Source organism: Ranitomeya variabilis, chromosome 1 (genome assembly GCF_051348905.1).
Source record: "Ranitomeya variabilis isolate aRanVar5 chromosome 1, aRanVar5.hap1, whole genome shotgun sequence".
NCBI classification, from domain to species: domain Eukaryota; kingdom Metazoa; phylum Chordata; class Amphibia; order Anura; family Dendrobatidae; genus Ranitomeya; species Ranitomeya variabilis.
In genome coordinates, this window is record NC_135232.1 from 140,593,433 (window position 1) to 140,615,469 (window position 22,037).

At 43.0% G+C, this 22,037-nt stretch overlaps 1 protein-coding gene across 6 annotated transcripts in view; it reads right to left on the bottom strand.

Moving 5' to 3' along the window:
• Positions 1 to 22,037, bottom strand: part of MCTP1 (multiple C2 and transmembrane domain containing 1) — a 1,325,457-nt gene that overhangs the window by 882,257 nt on the left and 421,163 nt on the right. For all 6 annotated transcript variants that reach the window (XM_077289252.1, XM_077289242.1, XM_077289260.1 and 3 more), the window contains exon 3: positions 8,148 to 8,290. In XM_077289252.1, the coding sequence (XP_077145367.1) occupies positions 8,148 to 8,290 (143 nt within the window). The remainder of the gene's footprint in view (positions 1 to 8,147; positions 8,291 to 22,037) is intronic.

Sequence of the window (22,037 nt, forward strand, 5' to 3'; positions counted from 1 at the left end):
CAGCTAGTTAATAAATAAAGGCGAGATAATTTGTGGCATTTGCACAGTAATGGCTTTCTTCTGGCGACTCGACCATGCAGCCCATTTTTCTTCAAGTGCCTCTTTATTGTACATCTTGAAACAGCCACACCGCTCGTTTTCAGAGAGTCCTGTATTTCAGCTGATGTTATTTGTGGGTTTTTCGTTGCGTCCTGAACAATTTTCCTGGCAGTTGTGGCTGACATTTTTGTTTTTGGTTTTGTTTTTACAGAGCCCCTGATTTTCCATTTGTTATCACAGTTTGAACGCTGCTCACTGGCATTATCAATTCTTTGGATATCTTTTTGTATTCCTTTCCTGTTTTATACAGTTCAACTACCTTTTACCGTTGATCTGTTGACAATTCTTTTGCTTTCCCTATGACTCACAATCCAGAAACGTCAGTGGCTGGATGAAAGATACAAGAGTCTGTCTGGATCCCTGAAACTCACTCAGCACACACCACTGATTACAAGCAAACAGGTCACAGGTGAGGACTTCTGTGCATGTTATCAGGCCCAAATGACCAGGGCAGGGCCGGACTGGGACTAAAATTCAGCCCTGGCATTTGAAGTCACACAGGCCCACTTGTCACATGGTGACTGTATAATATCTTTGTACACTTGTAGGCTACAAGAAGTGAGGGGAGTGTAACACAACTATATAACATATAATTACAGCTGTATCCAGCATTACAGCTCAGCCCCCATAGAATGTAATACAGCACAGCCCCCATAGAATGTAATACAGCCAACCCCCATAGACTATAATACAGCACAGCCCCATAGAATGTAATGCTTCACAGCCCCCATAGAATGTAATGCAGCACAGCCCCCATAGAATGTAATGCAGCACAGCCCCCATAGAATGTAATGCAGCACAGCCCCATAGAATGTAATACAGCCAGCCCCCATAGAATGTAATACAGCCAGCCCCCATAGAATGTAATGCAGCACAGCCCCCATAGAATGGAATGCAGCACAGCCCCCATAGAATGTAATGCAGCCAGCCCCCATAGAATGTAATACAGCCAGCCCCCATAGACTATAATACAGCACAGCCCCATAGAATGTAATGCTGCACAGCCCCCATAGAATGTAATACAGCACAGCCCCCATAGAATGTAATACAGCCAGCCCCCATAGACTATAATACAGCACAGCCCCATAGAATGTAATGCTGCACAGCCCCCATAGAATGTAATGCAGCACAGCCCCCATAGAATGTAATGCAGCACAGCTCCATAGAAGGTAATACAGCCAGCCCCCATAGAATGTAATACAGCCAGCCCCCATAGAATGTAATGCAGCACAGCCCCCATAGAATGTAATGCAGCACAGCCCCCATAGAATGTAATGCAGCCAGCCACCATAGAATGTAATGCAGCCAGCCAACATACAATATAATGCAGCACAGCCCCATAGAATGTAATGCAGCACAGCCCCCATACAATATAATGCAGCACAGCCCCATAGAATGTAATGCAGCACAGCCCCATAGAATGTAATGCAGCACAGCCCCCATACAATATAATGCAGCACAGGCCCATAGAATGGAATGCAGCACAGCCCCATAGAATATAATGCAGCACAGGCCCATAGAATGGAATGCAGCACAGGCCCATAGAATACAATGCAGCACAGGCCCATAGAATATAATGCAGCACAGGCCCATAGAATGGAATGCAGCACAGCCCCATAGAATATAATGCAGCACAGGCCCATAGAATATAATGCAGCACAGGCCCATAGAATGGAATGCAGCACAGGCCCATAGAATGGAATGCAGCACAGGCCCATAGAATGGAATGCAGCACAGGCCCATAGAATACAATGCAGCACAGGCCCATAGAATATAATGCAGCACAGGCCCATAGAATGGAATGCAGCACAGCCCCATAGAATATAATGCAGCACAGCCCCATAGAATATAATGCAGCACAGGCCCATAGAATATAATGCAGCACAGGCCCATAGAATGGAATGCAGCACAGCTCCATAGAATATAATGCAGCACAGGCCCATAGAATATAATGCAGCACAGGCCCATAGAATATAATGCAGCACAGGCCCATAGAATGGAATGCAGCATAGGCCCATAGAATGGAATGCAGCACAGGCCCATAGAATACAATGCAGCACAGGCCCATAGAATATAATGCAGCACAGGCCCATAGAATGGAATGCAGCACAGGCCCATAGAATGGAATGCAGCACAGGCCCATAGAATACAATGCAGCACAGGCCCATAGAATATAATGCAGCACAGGCCCATAGAATGGAATGCAGCACAGCCCCATAGAATATAATGCAGCACAGCCCCATAGAATATAATGCAGCACAGGCCCATAGAATATAATGCAGCACAGGCCCATAGAATATAATGCAGCACAGGCCCATAGAATGGAATGCAGCCAGCCCCATAGAATATAATGCAGCAGAGGCCCATAGAATGGAATGCAGCCAGCCCCATAGAATATAATGCAGCAGAGGCCCATAGAATGGAATACAGCCAGCCTCATAGAATATAATGCAGCAGAGGCCCATAGAATGGAATGCAGCCAGCCCCATAGAATATAATGCAGCAGAGGCCCATAGAATATAATGCAGCAGAGGCCCATAGAATGGAATGCAGCCAGCCCCATAGAATATAATGCAGCAGAGGCCCATAGAATGGAATGCAGCCAGCCCCATAGAATATAATGCAGCAGAGGCCCATAGAATGGAATGCAGCCAGCCCCATAGAATATAATGCAGCAGAGGCCCATAGAATGGAATGCAGCCAGCCCCATAGAATATAATGCAGCAGAGGCCCATAGAATATAATGCAGCAGAGGCCCATAGAATATAATGCAGCACAGGCCCATAGAATATAATGCAGCAGAGGCCCATAGAATGGAATGCAGCCAGCCCCATAGAATATAATGCAGCAGAGGCCCATAGAATGGAATGCAGCCAGCCCCATAGAATATAATGCAGCAGAGGCCCATAGAATGGAATGCAGCCAGCCCCATAGAATATAATGCAGCAGAGGCCCATAGAATGGAATGCAGCCAGCCCCATAGAATATAATGCAGCAGAGGCCCATAGAATGGAATGCAGCCAGCCCCATAGAATATAATGCAGCACAGCCCCCCCCCCCAATAGCTTCACAATCCAGTCATCACTCATTGATAAAAAAAAAAAAAAAAAACACTCTACCCACCTTTCCTCCTGCCCCGCGCTGCTCTGGCTCTGGTCTCAGCAGTCGCAGTCTGCCCGCCCGGTCACACAGCAGGTTCGCGATGATATGACGTCATCACGCACCCGCAGTGTCAGCGGCAGGCAGAGCGGGGAATGATGGGAGAGGAAGCGTCAGCAGACGCTCTCTCCTCCATCATTGCATTTAACTGTACCGGCGTCTATGACGCCGGTATAGTTGAATGCGGGGCCGGGAGTGTGCCGACAGCGGGGAGAGTGTGCCGACAGCGGCACACTCGAGCGGCCCACTACTGCCACCGGCCCTTCTGGCATTTGCCAGAACTGCCCGATGGCCAGTCCGGCCCTGGACCAGGGTATGTGAACTTTTGATCAAGGTAATTTGTATGCTTTGGGTTGTAATTGTGATTTAAAAAGAGAAAACACAGTAGTTTGACAATAAATGGCTTCACCCAACCACTAACCGTGAGTGGAGAAAAAGTTTTGGTGTTATCATTCATATTCTCTGAAAAAAGACAGAGAAAGCAAAAATTCTGCCGGGTATGTAACCTTTTGAGCACAACTGTATTTCTGATCAGGAAGTATGTTGCGGGGGGAAGGGTTGGATGTGGTGCCAAACTGATCAGCAAGGACCAATTTAGCGCCTGTGCTTAGCACCCCAGGCTCCAGTCTTCCTCCTACAGTACCTGGCAGTGTCTCTACTGTACCTCTTCACCATCCGCAGCGTCGGAAGTATGGCGATGCTAGGACCCAGCGACGTCCTCGCCCCCTGCTGAACAGACAGGAGACTCGACATAGCTGCCGAACAGGGACCCCCCTGACCGCTGGGGCAACCGTACACCAGGGAGCACAGGTAAGTGAGTCTTCGAGGCTGTTCTTTTTCACCTCTCTTCCTGTTAGCACCTTTCACTTCATGGCACCAGGATCTGGACCAGATGACCGCCATCTTCTCTACAGCGTGCGGCCGGCTGAAGCACCTCAAGAGGCACCGGATCTTCCCGCTTTGCCCACCACCGCCACACAGAGCCTAGTGGCTTCCTCTCACCTACAGACAAGTTCTGGCCAGGAAGGAGTTATTTAGTACAGTTATTTAGGCCTTATTATGTCAGGATATTAGGAGCTCTGCTCCAGTGCGACCACTCAACTCTGCTGCATAACCTATGCTTAGACTATTAATTAACTATTAATGTTAGACTATTAATACAGAGATGAGTAGTGAGTCAGCGTTGCCTTTATTATTTTTACATAGTAGTCAGATTTCTAAGAAGGAATACAGGCAATTTACAAGACACGGCTTGTTTCATTCTTTTGCTATAGAGACAGTTGATAGATTTTATAGATCTTACGGTTCTAAATGCAGACAGAAGTGGTGCTAAGTGAGGGCAGAGGTGTGACTAAGGGTTCAGCAGAGGATGGGCAAAATGCCTCTGTGTACACCGCAAACCCAGACACACTATACATTTTAAGGTAGGTTTTTTCTACCCAATCTGAGAACAGCATGATGTAGGGACCGAGACCCTGATTCCCGTGATGCATCACTTACTTTATTGGGTGCTGCAGTTTTCATTTAAAATTGTTTTATCTGCTGCAGATCTATCAATTTTAAATAGCTTTCTGTGCACACAACCTTTGACAAGCTGAGCACCCAACACATCTTTCTATTGATCTCTGTTATGTCGTTGGGTAGGCATAGTAACACAGTGACAGAGATGAGTGCTCACTACAGAAGGATACAATAAGCTGGTTGCCAAAAAAAAGCAGATCTCAGAGGATTCACCAGCTCGACAATTTGCTAGCGGACCCCTATGTGTTAGTTGGTCCAGGGCAGCCACCTCCATTGCTTGCCAGCTAGCTACGCCGATGAAAGGAGAGTTAGAAGTTGGATTTCTGTTACTCATTTTCCAGGAGTCCATGGCTCTTTTCAGGATGTTGAGTATGACATGACTACTCACATGAAGCTATATACTGTATATCTCTACTAAATTAGACGATCAAAGTTCACCAATGAGCTATAGTACATAAAAAGTGGGCGGCACAGTGTAGAAAAACAAGTACTCCCCCCTGATTTATGTTGCAAATCATACGCGGTGAAGAAACTCATTCAAACGCAACCCTCATGCCAGCACATGTCTGGCCACTGCTCACCATGGCCTCCCCAATAATAAGAAATGGGGATTCACTGTAATTACATTGGTTTTACGCCACCAAACTCATAAAATGTATCACAAATGTTTCAAACATCCACTAGACCTGATAAAATGTCATTGGCAGGAACACTCGTTTTTTCAGTGGTGCTGCTTCTCTAATGTAAAAAGAAAATCAATTAAATATACAGGTCCTTCTCAAAAAATTAGCATATAGTGTTAAATTTCATTATTTACCATAATGTAATGATTATAATTAAACTTTCATATATTATAGATTCATTATCCACCAACTGAAATTTGTCAGGTCTTTTATTGTTTTAATACTGATGATTTTGGCCTACAACTCCTGATAACCCAAAAAACCTGTCTCAATAAATTAGCATATCAAGAAAAGGTTCTCTAAACGACCTATTACCCTAATCTTCTGAATCAACTAATTAACTCTAAACACATGCAAAAGATACCTGAGGCTTTTAAAAACTCCCTGCCTGGTTCATTACTCAAAACCCCCATCATGGGTAAGACTAGCGACCTGACAGATGTCAAGAAGGCCATCATTGACACCCTCAAGCAAGAGGGTAAGACCCAGAAAGAAATTTCTCAACAAATAGGCTGTTCCCAGAGTGCTGTATCAAGGCACCTCAATGGTAAGTCTGTTGGAAGGAAACAATGTGGCAGAAAACGCTGTACAACGAGAAGAGGTGACCGGACCCTGAGGAAGATTGTGGAGAAGGACCGATTCCAGACCTTGGGGAACCTGAGGAAGCAGTGGACTGAGTCTGGTGTGGAAACATCCAGAGCCACCGTGCACAGGCGTGTGCAGGAAATGGGCTACAGGTGCCGCATTCCCCAGGTAAAGCCACTTTTGAACCATAAACAGCGGCAGAAGCGCCTGACCTGGTACTTTTTTCTGATGAAAGCAAATTTTGCATGTCATTCGCAAATCAAGGTGCCAGAGTCTGGAGGAAGACTGGGGAGAAGGAAATGCCAAAATGCCTGAAGTCCAGTGTCAAGTACCCACAGTCAGTGATGGTGTGGGGTGCCATGTCAGCTGCTGGTGTTGGTCCACTGTGTTTCATCAAGGGCAGGGTCAATGCAGCTAGCTATCAGGAGATTTTGGAGCACTTCATGCTTCCATCGGCTGAAATGCTTTATGGAGATGAAGATTTCATTTTTCAGCACGACCTGGCACCTGCTCACAGTGCCAAAACCACTGGTAAATGGTTTACTGACCATGGTATTACTGTGCTCAATTGGCCTGCCAACTCTCCTGACCTGAACCCATAGAGAATCTGTGGGATATTGTGAAGAGAAAGTTGAGAGATGCAAGACCCAACACTCTGGATGAGCTTAAGGCTGCTATTGAAGCATCCTGGGCCTCCATAACATCTCAGCAGTGTCACAGGCTGATTGCCTCCATGCCACGCCGCATTGAAGCAGACATTTCTGCCAAAGGATTCCCGACCAAGTATTGAGTGCATAACTGAACATTATTATTTGATGGTTTTTTTGTTTGTTATTAAAAAACACTTTTATTTGATTGGACGGGTGAAATATGCTAATTTATTGAGACAGGTTTTTTGGGTTATCAGGAGTTGTAGGCCAAAATCATCAGTATTAAAACAATGAAAGACCTGACAAATTTCAGTTGGTGGATAATGAATCTATAATATATGAAAGTTTAATTGTAATCATTACATTATGGTAAATAATGAAATTTAACACTATATGCTAATTTTTTGAGAAGGACCTGTAATTATCATTATTGCTTCTTATCATTTCCTTTTCTATCGCACTGGAGATCTTAGCTCTATTTCTCTTTAACAAAGTTCCAAATCCACTATTGTACCTGTACAACCTGCTCAGATATAAAGATTATGGTGACATGTCTTCTTTTAGTAGAACCATGCTGAAAACAGAATTATACACATGTTATTGAGTTACATTTTCTATACAATGATAGGCTTTATGTATAGAAACCTGTACTACTCGATCAACAATATTCTGGAAAAGTTATGTCCCTTTAATAGCTGTAAATATTTGGGCCATGAAACTTTCAACATGAAGTCATGTACATGGCCAGTTGTCACAGACATTAGTAGAGATGAGAAAATGTAGTCGAAATGGAATTTAATTTCAAATTTTTAAAAAATCTGCAATTACTAAAATGTGACCATCAAAAGGTTAAAACTTAAAAACTACTTATACTCACCTTACCAATCACTTCTCCGGCCCCTCCACATCATCCCCCATCTTGTCCTCGTTGTCGCAGCTTCTTACTGTTGCTATATGTGCTGAAATAGTTCTGCGCAAAGGTCACAATGTCAAAACATGTGCGGTGACCTTACGTGTGTTGCACACCTTAGCCTCATCACAGCCATAGTCATGGCCTAGCATGAAGAGGCCCGGGATTGCAGTGCTTGTGGTGATGGTAAGATATGGCGAGCACTGGATGGGGGACAGTGAGGAGTGGAGGTGCTGCAGAGGTGAGCGGTGAGTATAAGGATTTTTTTACATATTACGTTTACTAAGCTCAGGGGTCTTAAGAGACCCCAGAGATTGAGAAGGGACATTCAAATTCTGGAGAATAACTTTGTTGAAAATCAAAGTTCCAAAGAAAATCTGTGCGACCTGGCAAATTCAATTTATGCCTGATCCACCCAAGTCTAGTTATTAGTGTTATTAGTTTTCTAAATAATGTTCCCAATGGATATTTCTGTGGAAATATTTGTTTTTCCTTACATAAATGTTTATTTCTAAGGATCTGCTGAATTGACGTCCTTACCTTAACATATAAGGGTTCTTTAAGATTTTCAATGAGCAAGGAAACTTTTTCTTCCCAAACAGGGTTGAGGTTCTTGTGTATTGTCTTGCTTCGAAAAACCTCTTTTCCTCCAATTTTAAACTTGACATACGGGTCACTTGTCCCTTTAATGGAAACAGAAGAAAATCAGTGAAGAGATGGCACCCAGAATTTCAATATCATATATTACACGATCTCATATATGTACATCAGAATTTCACGTCTCCCAGATTCTCCAGTTTTAACAATAATTATAACATTATAGATGTTTTTGGGGCTTATATTATCAGTGTGACACTTGGGTACTGCCTTTGTTAAGGCCAGAGATAATGCATGGGACAGGACAGAGTTAGATAGCCCATCTGCTTATCACAAGTTTCCCATGTGGCTCCACAGACGACTATTGTACATCTTCATGTCTGAATTGGGTGAGATGGAATACACCTATTACTTATTTTACATGTTTATTTAAAGAAATCGAGCAAAAACTATTTGAGACCCACATTTAAGGTTATATTTTGTATGTATAGTATATGTAGGTGTTTTTATTTTGGGATAATACCTGCTTTTAAATGAATTCTTAAAAGTTATACTTTAAAGAATCTTTCGATGGTGCTTAGTTAAAAATCTAAATAAAACCTGTATAGGGGTAATGCTTCTCCTTGTGGAGAGTGACATGTTAAGCATGCCGAGATGAGGAGACTTAAAGCCGCAATGCTCCTCTGGGAAATATGCAAATTCTCTCTTCAGAGAGGAAGAGGACTAGAACTCTAGTGCCACCTATAGGAAATAGCAACCCTAGAAGCCACACATGACTTAGGATAAAAGCCAAAACCAGAATCTCAATTTGCAGACATTGTGTTTCGGTGTACTGCCCCTCAAGACTATTAAGTCTCCTCTTATTCTGCACTCATTACCTGTATTAATTGCACTTGTTTAAACTTGTTATTTGTATAAAAGACACCTGTCCACACACTCAATCAATCACACTCCAACATCTTCACCATGGCCAAGACCATAGAGCTGTCTAAGGACATCAGGGACAAAAGAAGGCTGGGATGGGCTACAGGACAATGGTCAAGCAGCTTGGTGAGAAAGCAACAACTGTTGACACAATTATTAGAAAATGGACAAAACCAGAAAATGACTGTCAATCTTCCTTGGTCTGGGGCTCCATAGAAGATGCTGCCTTGTGGGGTGAGGATGATTCTGAGGAAGGTCAGGAATAAGCCCAGAACTACACAGGAGGACCTGGTCAATGACTTGAAGGGAGCTGGGACCACAGTCTCAAATATTACTGTCAGTAACACACTACGCCATCATGGATTAAAATACTGCAGGGCACGCAAGGTCCCCATGCTCACGCCAGCACATGTCACGGCCTGTTTGAAGTTTGCTAATGACCATCTAGATGATCAGGAGGAGGCATGGGAGAAGGTAATGTGGTCAGAGGAGACCAAAACAGAATGTCTTGGCATCAACTCCACTCACCGAAGGAAGAAGAACAATGAGCACAACCCCAAGAACCACAAGAACACTGTTCCAACCGTGAAGAATGGTGGAGGAAACATCATACTTTGGGGGTGCTTTCCTGCAAAGGGGACAGGACGACTGCACCATATTGAAGGGAGGATGGATGTGGTCATGCATAGTGAGATTTTGGCCAACAACCTCATTCCCTCAGAAAGAGCATTGAAGATTTGTCATTGTCATGACCCAAAACACACCGCCAGAGCAACTAAGGAGTGGCTCTGTAACAAGAATATCAAGGTTCTGGAGTGGCCTAGCTATTTGGAGCAGAGAGCGAAAATCCCTGCTGCAGTGTGAAAACTTGGACGAGATATTAAGTTCTGCTTTTCTATTGTAACAAATACTTTCTCTCACAGTTGAAGTCTACCTATGATAAAAAATATTGACCTCACCATTCTTTGTAGGTGGGAAAACTTGCAAAATTGGCAATGTATCAAACATTTATTTTCCTCACTGTATGTTGCCAATACTTCCTTTTTTTCCCCTTTTGCTTGCCATTACTAGTTGAGCGCATGTGTCTACACTTCCCCCCTGTCACGATATTGTTGGGATTATGGGCGCTAACCAGATTCCTAGAACTAGGGTCGCCCTAGTCTATCCCTGTCCCCCTGGATTACTCCTGAAGGTGGAGATCCTGGGTTCACGTGCCTTGCCATGCTCCTTTATCAACCCTTATCTGTCCCCTCCTCCACCCAGGATAGTGGGAAGCTGAAGTGTTAAGAAACACACTAAGGGCCCCTTCACACTGTGCAATCAAAGTCTGAACGAGCGTTCGATTTGTGACGTTTATCCGTCCTCGTTCCGAGGTTGCAAAGTGTGACATGGCGTTACGATCTGCGACGCAGCCCAGCATCGTACGATGTGAAAGAAAGAGCAGAACTTTCTTTCGTCGTAAATGTCTCGCTGTGGCGGTCGAAATCGTAGTATGTGACGGCGGTCATACGAGCTCGTAATGCGACTACGTGGGTTGGGCTTCCGCATACCTGTCTCCTGATTGGGCGTGACGTTTTAGCACGCCCATGCTGGTAATACGTCACGCTCGGAGTCGTAGGACTATGGCGGTGTGAAGGGTAGCGTACGATTGCGACGCGTGACGTTCACATCGCAACTACGTCAGAAAAAGCGTTAACATCGTAGAGTGTGACCGCTGGCTACGAGCTCGTACTGCGATGTCGAATATGACGCAAATGCGTCGTAATCGTAGCAGAATCGACCAGTGTGAAGGGGCCCTTACCATACAAATTTCACACACCAAACAACAGAGTGGAACACAGGAGTTTAAGGAAGGGTAAACAAAATAGGAGAGGCTAAGGATATGCACACAGACAAAACTTCAGGCAACAATCTCCTGAGCATTCTCCAAACACCAACTTCAACCACAAACTACAACTCCAAGTCCAAAACCAGGCAGTGAGGGATTAGTAGTGCGGGGGTTGCTTCTAATCAGTGATTAAGTTTCCATCCCGAGATAACTGTCCTAATGGGCAATTGATTGATAAGTACCATTCTTGTACTATCTTTTCTTTATGACCACAATCAAACTATGGATTACTTATATCCCTGCAATTTTTTCACTATGTGACTTATGACTTAATCTATTTAGTAAGCACCCGTGAGCATTATTGTGCCTGTATATCTGTGAATATATAGCTATTGTTGTCATTTGATAACTTGAGTATATAACTCAAAATAGTGTCATTATTTCCCACTGGTTATCCCTCTTTTGTGGTACATTGCAATTGTGGCTAAATGATCACTTGCCAGGCGCTGACTAAGACGTCTATATAACACAGTGATCAATGGTATATGGTGACTTGGTTGTCAACTAAAAACAATCACTACCTCTTTATTAGTGACCTTCTGTGTGATATACTGCTGACATTTACCAGATGGGGTTCGGGAGTGCTTTATCTTCCTTATAAGGTGGTATTATATAGCTCAAGACATGGCACATACAGATTAATTGCTGTTACAAGATTATTCTAATCTCTGCTCACAGATGCACTTTAGTTATAAGGCACCAGGACTCTCATTCATTGGAGCCCTAGGACATTGAAAAAGTGGTATATGAAATATTGATATATACCTATGCAGGTGTCATTTTTAAGCATTTTTAAAGCACATTAGCACTTTAAAAATTTTTGGGTGTTGGTGATGGTGTTTCTTTGTTAGTCCCCCTTAGGGTCTTAAGGGAGAGCCGTCGTCGAGTGGGGGCGCCATGTCGAACTTAGGGTGCCAACCTCCGCGGTAAGGTAGGGTGAGTAAGGGAAAGAGCACCCCCTCACTTATTATACCTCTATCCTTTTTTAGTGTTAAGTTTATATTGTTAAAATTAACTATTGTCTCCTGACCCAATAGGTCATTTTACCTTACTTAATTAAAAGTTATATTTTAGGGGGATATTGTGGTTCTTTTTTGGTTAATAATAAAGTGTTTGTTCTACAGTGTTTAATAAAGATTCTTGTAATTTTTACTTGGCATCTGCTTCCTATGTATTTATAGGTATTGTATTAATGTGGGAGTGCCATTAATGGCTAGGCCAACTTTGGTTTATTTAGTTCTCTCAATGACTGGCAGAATACAGATTGTGTACAGCGTAAGCAGAAAGCTGTCGGTCGCGGGTATGGGTGGGATTAGACAGAGCTCATCAATGAAATGACTAGCAGAGCTCAAGTAGATATTTCGGCGATAATATCAAAGCTGCCACAAGATGCCCAGTAAATGATCACCGTTGGAATCAGGATCCCTGTCCTTATTTAATGTTGCTCTTAGTTTATGTCTGTGGAGTCAGTATTTCATCTTTTTATTTTTCAGGTGGCACTGTTATATTTAAAAATGAGCTAGTATTGTACAATGCCTTTAAAGGATATCTGTCAGCAGGTTTTTACTACATCATCTGAGCGTAGCCTGATGTAGGCAAAGAGAAGATGAATCCAACGATCTATCACTTAGTTTACCAGATGCAGCCGCTCTGATCCAATAAAAGCTTTTAGATTTAGAATGAAGCAGAGCTGAGAAAGCTTCCCTTGCCCACACAAGGCTCGCTATGTACAAAAACCATAGACAGTGAGCTGCTTATCACAGGTGGAAGGGGCGTTGCCGGATTAGTGTAGTCCATCAATATTTTAATGTCATGCATCGGGATCCGATCCAGTAGTCTCATGCTTGTCTGCCGGCATCTCTATCCGCTCAGCCACACTAGATTCTGTCACTATCTGGGTGCTGATTACCTGTTGTCTTTCTTATAGCAGGTGTTTTACATTTTCTATTTGGCCTATCCCATCACTCTGCAGGGGCTTCTATATAAACCTAGCTGCTGCCCCGATCCCTGCTGGTGATAGCTTACAACTACCCAGTTTGGTGTTGGAACAGTAGTTCGTAATTGTAGTTGCCTGTTGGAGTTTTCTCTAGGAGTTATCTGCCTGGGTTTGGTATTGTGTGTATATCCTTATCCTCTCACATTTGGTTTGTCCCGCCTACTGTTCCCTTGTGTTCTACTTTGTTGTTTTGTGAGTGTATTTGTATGATTGCAGTTTCCCCTGTCTGTCTGTTTTGTGCTATCCGGTCCACGTCTGTCCCATACCTCCCTGGGTGGGGGACGAAATCATTCAGTATGCATTTAGGAGCATAGCAAAGTACGAGGCCCTAGCATTTCCACCATTTGGAATAATCTTGGAAACAGGGATAGCCTAGGGTGACCCTAGCTTAAGGGACAGGGAAGGAGCCCATTGCCTGGGGAAATCCTGCTACAGTATAGTGACAGTTAGGCTATGTGCACACATCAGGATTTCTTGCAGAAATTTTCCTGACAAAAACCGGACATTTCTGCCAGAAAACCGCATGCGTTTTTTTCATGCGTTTTTGATGAGTTTTTTGTGCGTTTTTTTCCAAATGCATAGAATTGCGGGAAAAACGCGGAAAATCCGCAAAATTAATAAACATGCTGCTTTTTTACCACGATGCGTTTTTTTGTGCACAAAACATGCAGAATGCATTCTAAATGATAGGATGCATAATGTATGCATTTTTAATGAGTTTTTATAGCGAAAAAATGCGAAAAAACCTGAACGTGTGCACATACCCTTAGGATATGTGCACACGTCAGGATTTCTTGCAGAAATTTCCTGAAGAAAACTGGAAATTTTCTGCAAGAAATCCGCATTTTTTTTTTGGGCATTTTTTCCCGTTTTTTTTCGCGTTTTTTTTTAGCATTTTGCAAGCGAAATTAGCTTGCAGAATGCTAAAGTTTTCCAAGCGATCTGTAGCATCGCTTGGAAAACTGACTGACAGGTTGGTCACACTTGTCAAACATAGTGTTTGACAAGTGTGACCAACTTTTTACTATAGATGCAGCCTATGCAGCATTAATAGTAAAAGATAGAATGTTTAAAAGTAATTAAAAAAAATGGTTATACTCACCTGCAGACAGCCGATCTCCTCAGCGGCGTCCGTTTCTATAGATGATGTGTGTGTGCAGGACCTTCGATGACGTTGCGGTCACATGACCGGTCTCGCGACCAATCACAAGACCGCGACGTCATCGCAGGTCCTTCACCACACACCAGCTATAGGAACCGAAGCGGCAGCATGCACCTGAGAGGCAGGAAGACTGCGGGGCCATCGAAGATGAGTATCACTATTTTTTGTTTTAATTCTTTTTTTTTTGACCAATTATATGGTGCCCAGTCCGTGGAGGAGAGTCTCCTCTCCTCCACCCTGGGTACCAACCGCACATAATCTGCTTACTTCCCGCATGGTGTGCACAGCCCTGTGCGGGAAGTAAGCAGATCAATGCATTCCTAGGTGTGCGGAACCCCGCAATTCCGCAAATTTAATGAACATGTTGCTTTTTTTTCCGCGATGCGATTTTTTTGCGGAAAAAAATGCAACATTTGCACAAAAAATGCGGAATACCCTGAAAATAATGGGAGGCATATGTTAGCGTTTTTTTCGCGTTTTTATCACGTTTTTATAGCGAAAAAACGTGAAAAAAACGCGAAAAATACTGAACGTGTGCACATGGCCTAAATCTTTTAGTGATAAATCTTTCACAGTTAGTAAACAACAGCACGCACTTTGACAAGTGACACATCCCCCTGAATTCCATGTCTCAGCCTCTATCTTCAGATTACAAAGAATTAACCCACTCACAGATCCCCTTTAAACAGCTAGAATACCTAAAATACAAAAAGATGACAAGTTTTGGACTTTTCTAAATGTTGATTTACTAGATGCTGGGTTCTTGTAATATTATTCCTAAAATTAATTAAGATTTTTTTTCTAGAAAAATTCCAAATCTATAAGTAGTTTCCTAAAAGGTAAGCATATTTTTTTGTATAAAAATTAGTTTTCATTTTTGTCCATTTTTGTTGCTCCAATAGTGTTCTGCCATTACATAACCCCTGCCACTGAGAGACCCATTATTTGAAAACTATAAAAATAATATAAGCAGCACTTCCATATTGTGAGTATAGAAAGCAAAATATTACACAAGACTCCGAAAAACACAAGTACGGAAGCTTACAAATATATAGTAGATACCATCTTCGACACACTAGGTGGCAGCACAGTTCTGTTATATGACAAACATTCGAGTACAGAAGTAATAGGGACCATATCCGCGGCACTGCTTATCAATAAACTGCTTTATAGAGATGCAATTGCTAAAACATAAAGAACAGCAGCAGACTTGTAGTTATAGTCTGTGCTAGCTACTTTGTATTGTGTAATGTATCTGCGGTTTTCCATAGGACTGAATCACTCCCAATAAGTTTTTATTCATTAAATGTGTGTATGTGATTTAGGCTGGAGACACACTAGCGATTTAAAAATTGGTCCGATTTTGATGCAGGAGAGTCAGACGAGTGCAATGCAATTCAAAAAGAAGTGAAGGACAGCATCCAATCCGGGGGGATTATAAAAAAAGTTCTTTATTGTGCCAGATCTTTTTGGAATGTACCTTTATTGGGTCCAGTGGAACTGCGACTTGCATCTGATATATCACACACATATCTGATGTGCTGTCCGCTATTTGCTAATTTGAGGAGTGCAATACAATTGTCATGCAAGTGTCATGCGTTTTTTGTGGTAGTACAATCCCATTTTTCACACCTAGCATCCGATTTACATCCGAGTGCACTGCGATTTTAACATGAGCATTTACATAGAGAAATTCTTTAAGTCATTTACATATCATTTTAAAATGAAATATGCATCAAAACATATATATATATACACCTTCTCATTTAAAGATTTTTCTGTATTTTCATGTATATGAAAATTGTACATTCACACTGAAGGCATCAAAACTATGAATTAACACATGTGGAATTATATACTTAACAAAAAAGTGTGAAACAACTGAAAATATGTCTTATATTCTAGGTTCTTCAAAGTAGCCACCTTTTGCTTTGATGACTGCTTTGCACACTCTTGGCATTCTCTTGATGGGCTTCAAGAGGTAGTCACCGGGAATGGTCTTCCAACAATCTTGAAGGAGTTCCCAGAGATGCTTAGCACTTGTTGGCCCTTTTGCCTTCACTCTGCGGTCCAGCTCACCCCAAACCATCTCGATTGGGTTCAGGTCTGGTGACTGTGGAGGCCAGGTCATCTGGCATAGCACTCCATCACTCGTATTATGGCAAGAAAAAAGCACCATGATTTTTTTCCTCGCACCCATTGATTTCTATTGGGGGATGCGATCCATTTGCTGATTACATTTGCAGCATGCTACGATTTGTTTCCAGCCCGATCATGATCTGAGCGGGAAGAAAAAATGCAGATGAGCACACCATCATAGATTAACATTCGCCCGAATTCAATCTGATTTTTTATTGAATTGAATTCGTCCGATTTCATTACAAGTGGGCATGAGCCCTTAGTCTGAATGTAATAGCATACTCACCAATCGCTGCCCTCTTCAGTGTCCAGCGCCGTACTGCTCCACTTCTCCGTGATGTCACAGCTTTGCAGAGACCCTCTGGGACATACTGTGCTCTGTGTGACCCAGAAGCGGCTTCTACTATGTAAGTCTACAGAGCATCAGAACGAGAGTCCATGGACTTACATTGTAAGGCCGGGGTCACACGGCTGTTGATTCTCTAATGACAGAGAATGAGACTGATAATGCTAATGTCACTCAGATCACAATCTGTCAGAGTTTGTTCCAAGTGTCACCTTACTGTAATCAGACTGTCTCCCATGAGAGAATCAAAGAACAGGTGTGGAGAAGGCAGATCAGATCAGCACTGCCCCATTGTATAACATTGTGTCAAGTGCTTTCCGATAAAATATTGGATAGCACTAAGCCGTGCTGTGCTGCAGTGTGAGCGAGCAATAAAAAAAATTCCGAATCAAACATACAGTATAGAGTGAGCCGGATAGTCGCATGTGCAGTGATGTCACTGAAAAGAGGAGCACAATGGCAGTGGAAATCGGAGAGAGCAGCAGTAGTTGAGCATCTTAATACTCATTAATTAGCTGCTGATTGGCTGCAGCTAATTAATATATCATCAGAGTGGATGTCTGTTCTGATTAAATAATAAGGACAGGTGCCCACGATCCGGAACTAGCAGCACAGGTAAATCTGCATGTGTTCACTGAGCCGTGTGAGTCTCTGCAAGAGAAATTGACATGCTGTGGTCTTGATAGACGCGCTGCATGTCAGTGTATGTGGGTGATCCGCAGGCGATTATGCAAGCATAGTGGACATGGGGTTTCTCTGTGGGCCAAAATATGGAAAATTTATAGCTCTCAAAATGTGGTGATGAAAAAACTATTTTTTGCAATAAAAAGCATCTTTTAGCATGTGACAGTTGCCAAAAATTAAAACCCACTATAAATAGTAAATCAAACCCCATTTATCACCCCCTTAGTTATGGAAAAATAATAAAATAAAAAAAAGGTATTTATTTCCATTTTCCCATTTGAGTTAGGGGTAGGGTTGGGGCTAAAGTTAGGGTTAGGGTTGGGGCTAAAGTTAGGGTTAGGCTTGGGGATAAAGTTAGGGTTAGGGTTGGGGCTAACATTAGGGTCAGGGTTGGGGCTAAAGTTAGGGTTAGGATTAGGGTTGGGATTACGTTTACGGTTGGGATTAGGGTTAGGGGTGTGTCAGGGCTAGGGGTGTGGTTAAGGTTATGGTTAAGGTTGGAATTAGGGTTAGGCGTGTGTTGGGGTTAGGGTTGTGGCTAGGGTTGGGATTAGGGTTAGGGGTGTGTTCGGGTTAAGGGTGTGGTTATGGTAAGGGTTGGGATTAGGGTTAGGGGTGTGTTGGGGTTAAGGTTGGAGTTTGAATTGGGGGGTTTCCACTGTTTAGGCACATCAGGGGCTCTCCAAATGCGACATGGCGTCCGATCTCAATTCCAGCCATTCTGCATTGAAAAAGTCAAACACTGCTCCTTCCCTTCCGAGCTCTGCCGTGCGCCCAAACAGTGGTTTACCCCCACATATGGAGCATCAGCGTACTCAGGACAAATTGGACAACAACTTTTGGGGTCCAATTTCCCTGTTACCCTTGTGAAAATAAAAATTTGGAGGCAAAAAAATCATTTTATGGGGAAAAAATGATTTTTTATTTTCACGGCTCTGCGTTATAAACTTTAGTGAAACACTTGGGGGTTTAAAGTTCTCACAACATAACTAGATAAGTTCCTTGGGGGGTCTAGTTTCCAATATGGGATCACTTGTCGGGAGTTTCTACTGTTTAGGTACATCAGGGGCTCTGCAAACACAATGTGACACCCGCAGACCATTCCATCAATGTCTGCATTCCAAAATGGCCACAAGTGGACGTCCTCCCAGTGTGATGTCACAACTACTCCCGGCTGCGGCGCTCAGAGCTACTCAGAGGGCAGTGCGGGAGTCACTGATAATGTGGCTGACGTGTTCGGCTGCTGCAGACTGCGACGCACTATTTGTAATATTACATGCAGCAAAATATGTAGGAGGAGACGCAGCAGAAAAATGTGAAGTGGACATTGACGTATCACAAGCATTACTATAAAATTTTAAAAAAGGGATTTTTTTTCCATCTTGCAAAATGAGTCAAATTTGGTGCATTAGGCCGGGGTCACACTAGACCGTAATACGGACGAGTGCTATGCGATAAAAAAATCGCATAGCACTCGGCCCAATGTTAATCTATGGTGCAGCTCCCATCATCCGATATTTTCTCCACCGTATTTCGGATCCGAGGGAACTCGCAACAGGCTGCGATTGTCAGCGTATCTCGGCCGAGACTCGCCAATGAAAGTCTATGGGTGCGAGAAAAAATCGGATTACACACGGACCATGCGTGTGCATTGCGAGCAATACGCAGCGGTGTTCTATAGAAAAGCCGGTAATTCAATTGTCGGCTTTGCATTTCTCCTTCACAAACCCGACAGGATATGAGACATGGTTTTCATACAGTAAACCAACTCATATCCCCATTTTTTTTGCATATTCCACACTACTAATGTTAGTAGTGTGTATGTGCAAAATTTGGCCGCTGTAGCTGCTCAAATAAAGGGTTAAATGGCGGAAAAAATTGGCGTGGGCTCCCGCGCAATTTTCTCCGCCAGAATGGTAAAGCCAGTGACTGAGGGCAGATATTAATAGCCAGGAGAGGGTCCACGGTTATTGGCCCCCCGTGGCTAAAAACACCTGCCCCCAGCCACCCCAGAAAAGGCACATCTGGAAGATGCGCCTATTCTGGCACTTGGCCACTCTCTTCCCACTCCCTGTAGCGGTGGGATATGGGGTAATGAAGGGTTAATGCCACCTTGCTATTGGAAGGTGACATTAAGCCAGATTAATAATGGAGAGGCGTCAATTATGTCACCTATCCATTATTAATCCAATTGTTTGAAAGTGTTAAAAAACACACACACACACATGATTTAAAAGTATTTTAATGAAATAAACACAGCGGTTGTTTTAATATTTTATTGCTCTCTCATTCCATTTTCAGACCCTCGCTTGGCAAAACAATAAACACACAAGATACATACCCTCTCTGATGAACTGTCACGTCCCACGAAGTAATCCATCTGAAGGGGTTAACTAATATTACAGGCACGAGCTGCGATAAACCACTCGCTCGTGCCTGTAATCCCCGGGTGCTGAAAGGAAAGCAGTGATCTATACTTACATTGAGTCGCGGTGATGCGCCCCTGCTGGATGTTCTCATGAACTGCAGCCTGGGAACTTTTTCCCACGCTCCAGGTCATATGAGGACATCCACCAGGGGGCGCATCACCGCGACTGAAGGAAATGTAGGTCAATGACCTACATTTCCTTCATTCGCCGGGGCTTACAAGCACGAGCATAGCTGCTTTTGCAGGGCTCCTGCTTGTAAATTATTTTAACCCCTTCAGATGGATTACCTCGTGGGACGTGACGGGTCAGCAGAAGGTATGTATATTGTGTGTTTATTGTTTTGCCAAGCGAGGGTCTGAAAAAGGATTGAGAGAGCAATAAAATATTAAAACAACCACTGTGTTTATTTCATTAAAATACTTTTAAATCATGTGTGTGTGTGTTTTTTAACACTTTCAAACAATTGGATTAATAATGGATAGGTGACATAATTGACGCCTCTCCATTATTAATCTGGCTTAATGTCACCTTCCAATAGCAAGGTGGCATTAACCCTTCATTACCCCATATCCCACCGCTACAGCGAGTGGGAAGAGAGTGGCCAAGTGCCAGAATAGGCGCATCTTCCAGATGTGCCTTTTCTGGGGTGGCTGGGGGCAGATGTTTTTAGCCACGGGGGGGGGGGGGCCAATAACCGTGGACCCTCTCCTGGCTATTAATATCTGCCCTCAGTCACTGGCTTTACCATTCTGGCGGAGAAAATTGCGCGGGAGCCCACGCCAATTTTTTCCGCCATTTAACCCTTTGTTTGAGCAGCTACAGCGGCCAAATTTTGCACATACACACTACTAACATTAGTAGTGTGGAATATGCAAAAAAATGGGGATATGAGATGGTTTACTGTATGAAAACCATGTCTCATATCCTGTCGGGTTTGTGAAGGAGAAATGCAAAGCCGGCAATTGAATTACCGGCTTTTCACAGATATCGCGCTGAATGAAATATAAATACAGAATATATATATATGTGTCTCAATGACATATATATATATATATATATATATATATATATATATATATATATATATATAGATATATACTGTATATATGTTTTCCCGAACATTTGAGCACATAAATCCATTGGATGTCGGTTTTGCAAGCTTGCGAGCAAATCTTGGCATATGGATGCCATACGGATGTCACACGGATGTCACACGGATCATTTGATGCGAGGAAATCGCATCCTCGCACTGCACACGGATCACTGTTTTTGAAACATTTGTGCGATTCTCGGCCGTGAAAAACGGACCGATTTTTTATACGTTAAGTGTGTCCCCGGCCTTACCATGACAAACTGTGTTCTCTGATGCGTGAAGCTTTTACCGAGCAAACATTTGCCAACTACAATGTCTGACCGCAGAGCCCATGCTGCCCACCAGTGCCAGTGCTGAGGCTACGATAAGTAGTTGAGGCATCAGCAATTACAGTATATATGACATGATGGACCAGATGTTTTATCTACCACTGTGCAAAAATAAAAAAATAGATAAAGCTGGCAAATTAAAATTTCAAGAGATTTGCATATCTCTACTGATAAATTTAAATTTATCACTCTTTGTTTCATTACAGCCATTTGGCTCACAGTGCGTGCTTCCCTGAGACCCTCGGAGCAACGCGATGTGATCGCGTTGCTCCGAGCGTCTCTTACCTCCTCTCCCTGCAGGCTCCGGATCCAAAATGGCCGCAGGGCTGCATCCAGGTCCTGCAGGGAGCTGGTAAGCCTGCAGTGCTGTGCAAACTGTCAGATCAGCGATCTGTGATGTCCCCCCCGGGACAAAGTAAAAAAGTGAAAAAAAAATGTCCACATGTGTAAAAAAAAAAAAAAAAAAATCCTAAATAAAGAAAAAAATATATATATTATTTACATAAATACATTTCTTTATCTAAATAAAAAAACACAAAAACAACAAAAGTACACATATTTAGTATCGCCGCGTCCGTAATGACCCGACCTATAAAACTGTCCCACTAGTTAACGCCTTCAGTGAACACCGTAAAAAAAAAAACGAGGCAAAAAACAACGCTTTATTATCATACTGCCGAACAAAAAGTGGAATAACACGCGATCAAAAAGACGGATATAAATAACCATGGTACCGCTGAAAACGTCATCTTGTCCCGCAAAAAACGTGCTGCCATACAGCATCATCAATGATAAAATAAAAAAGTTATAGTCCTCAGAATAAAGCGATGCCAAAATAATTAT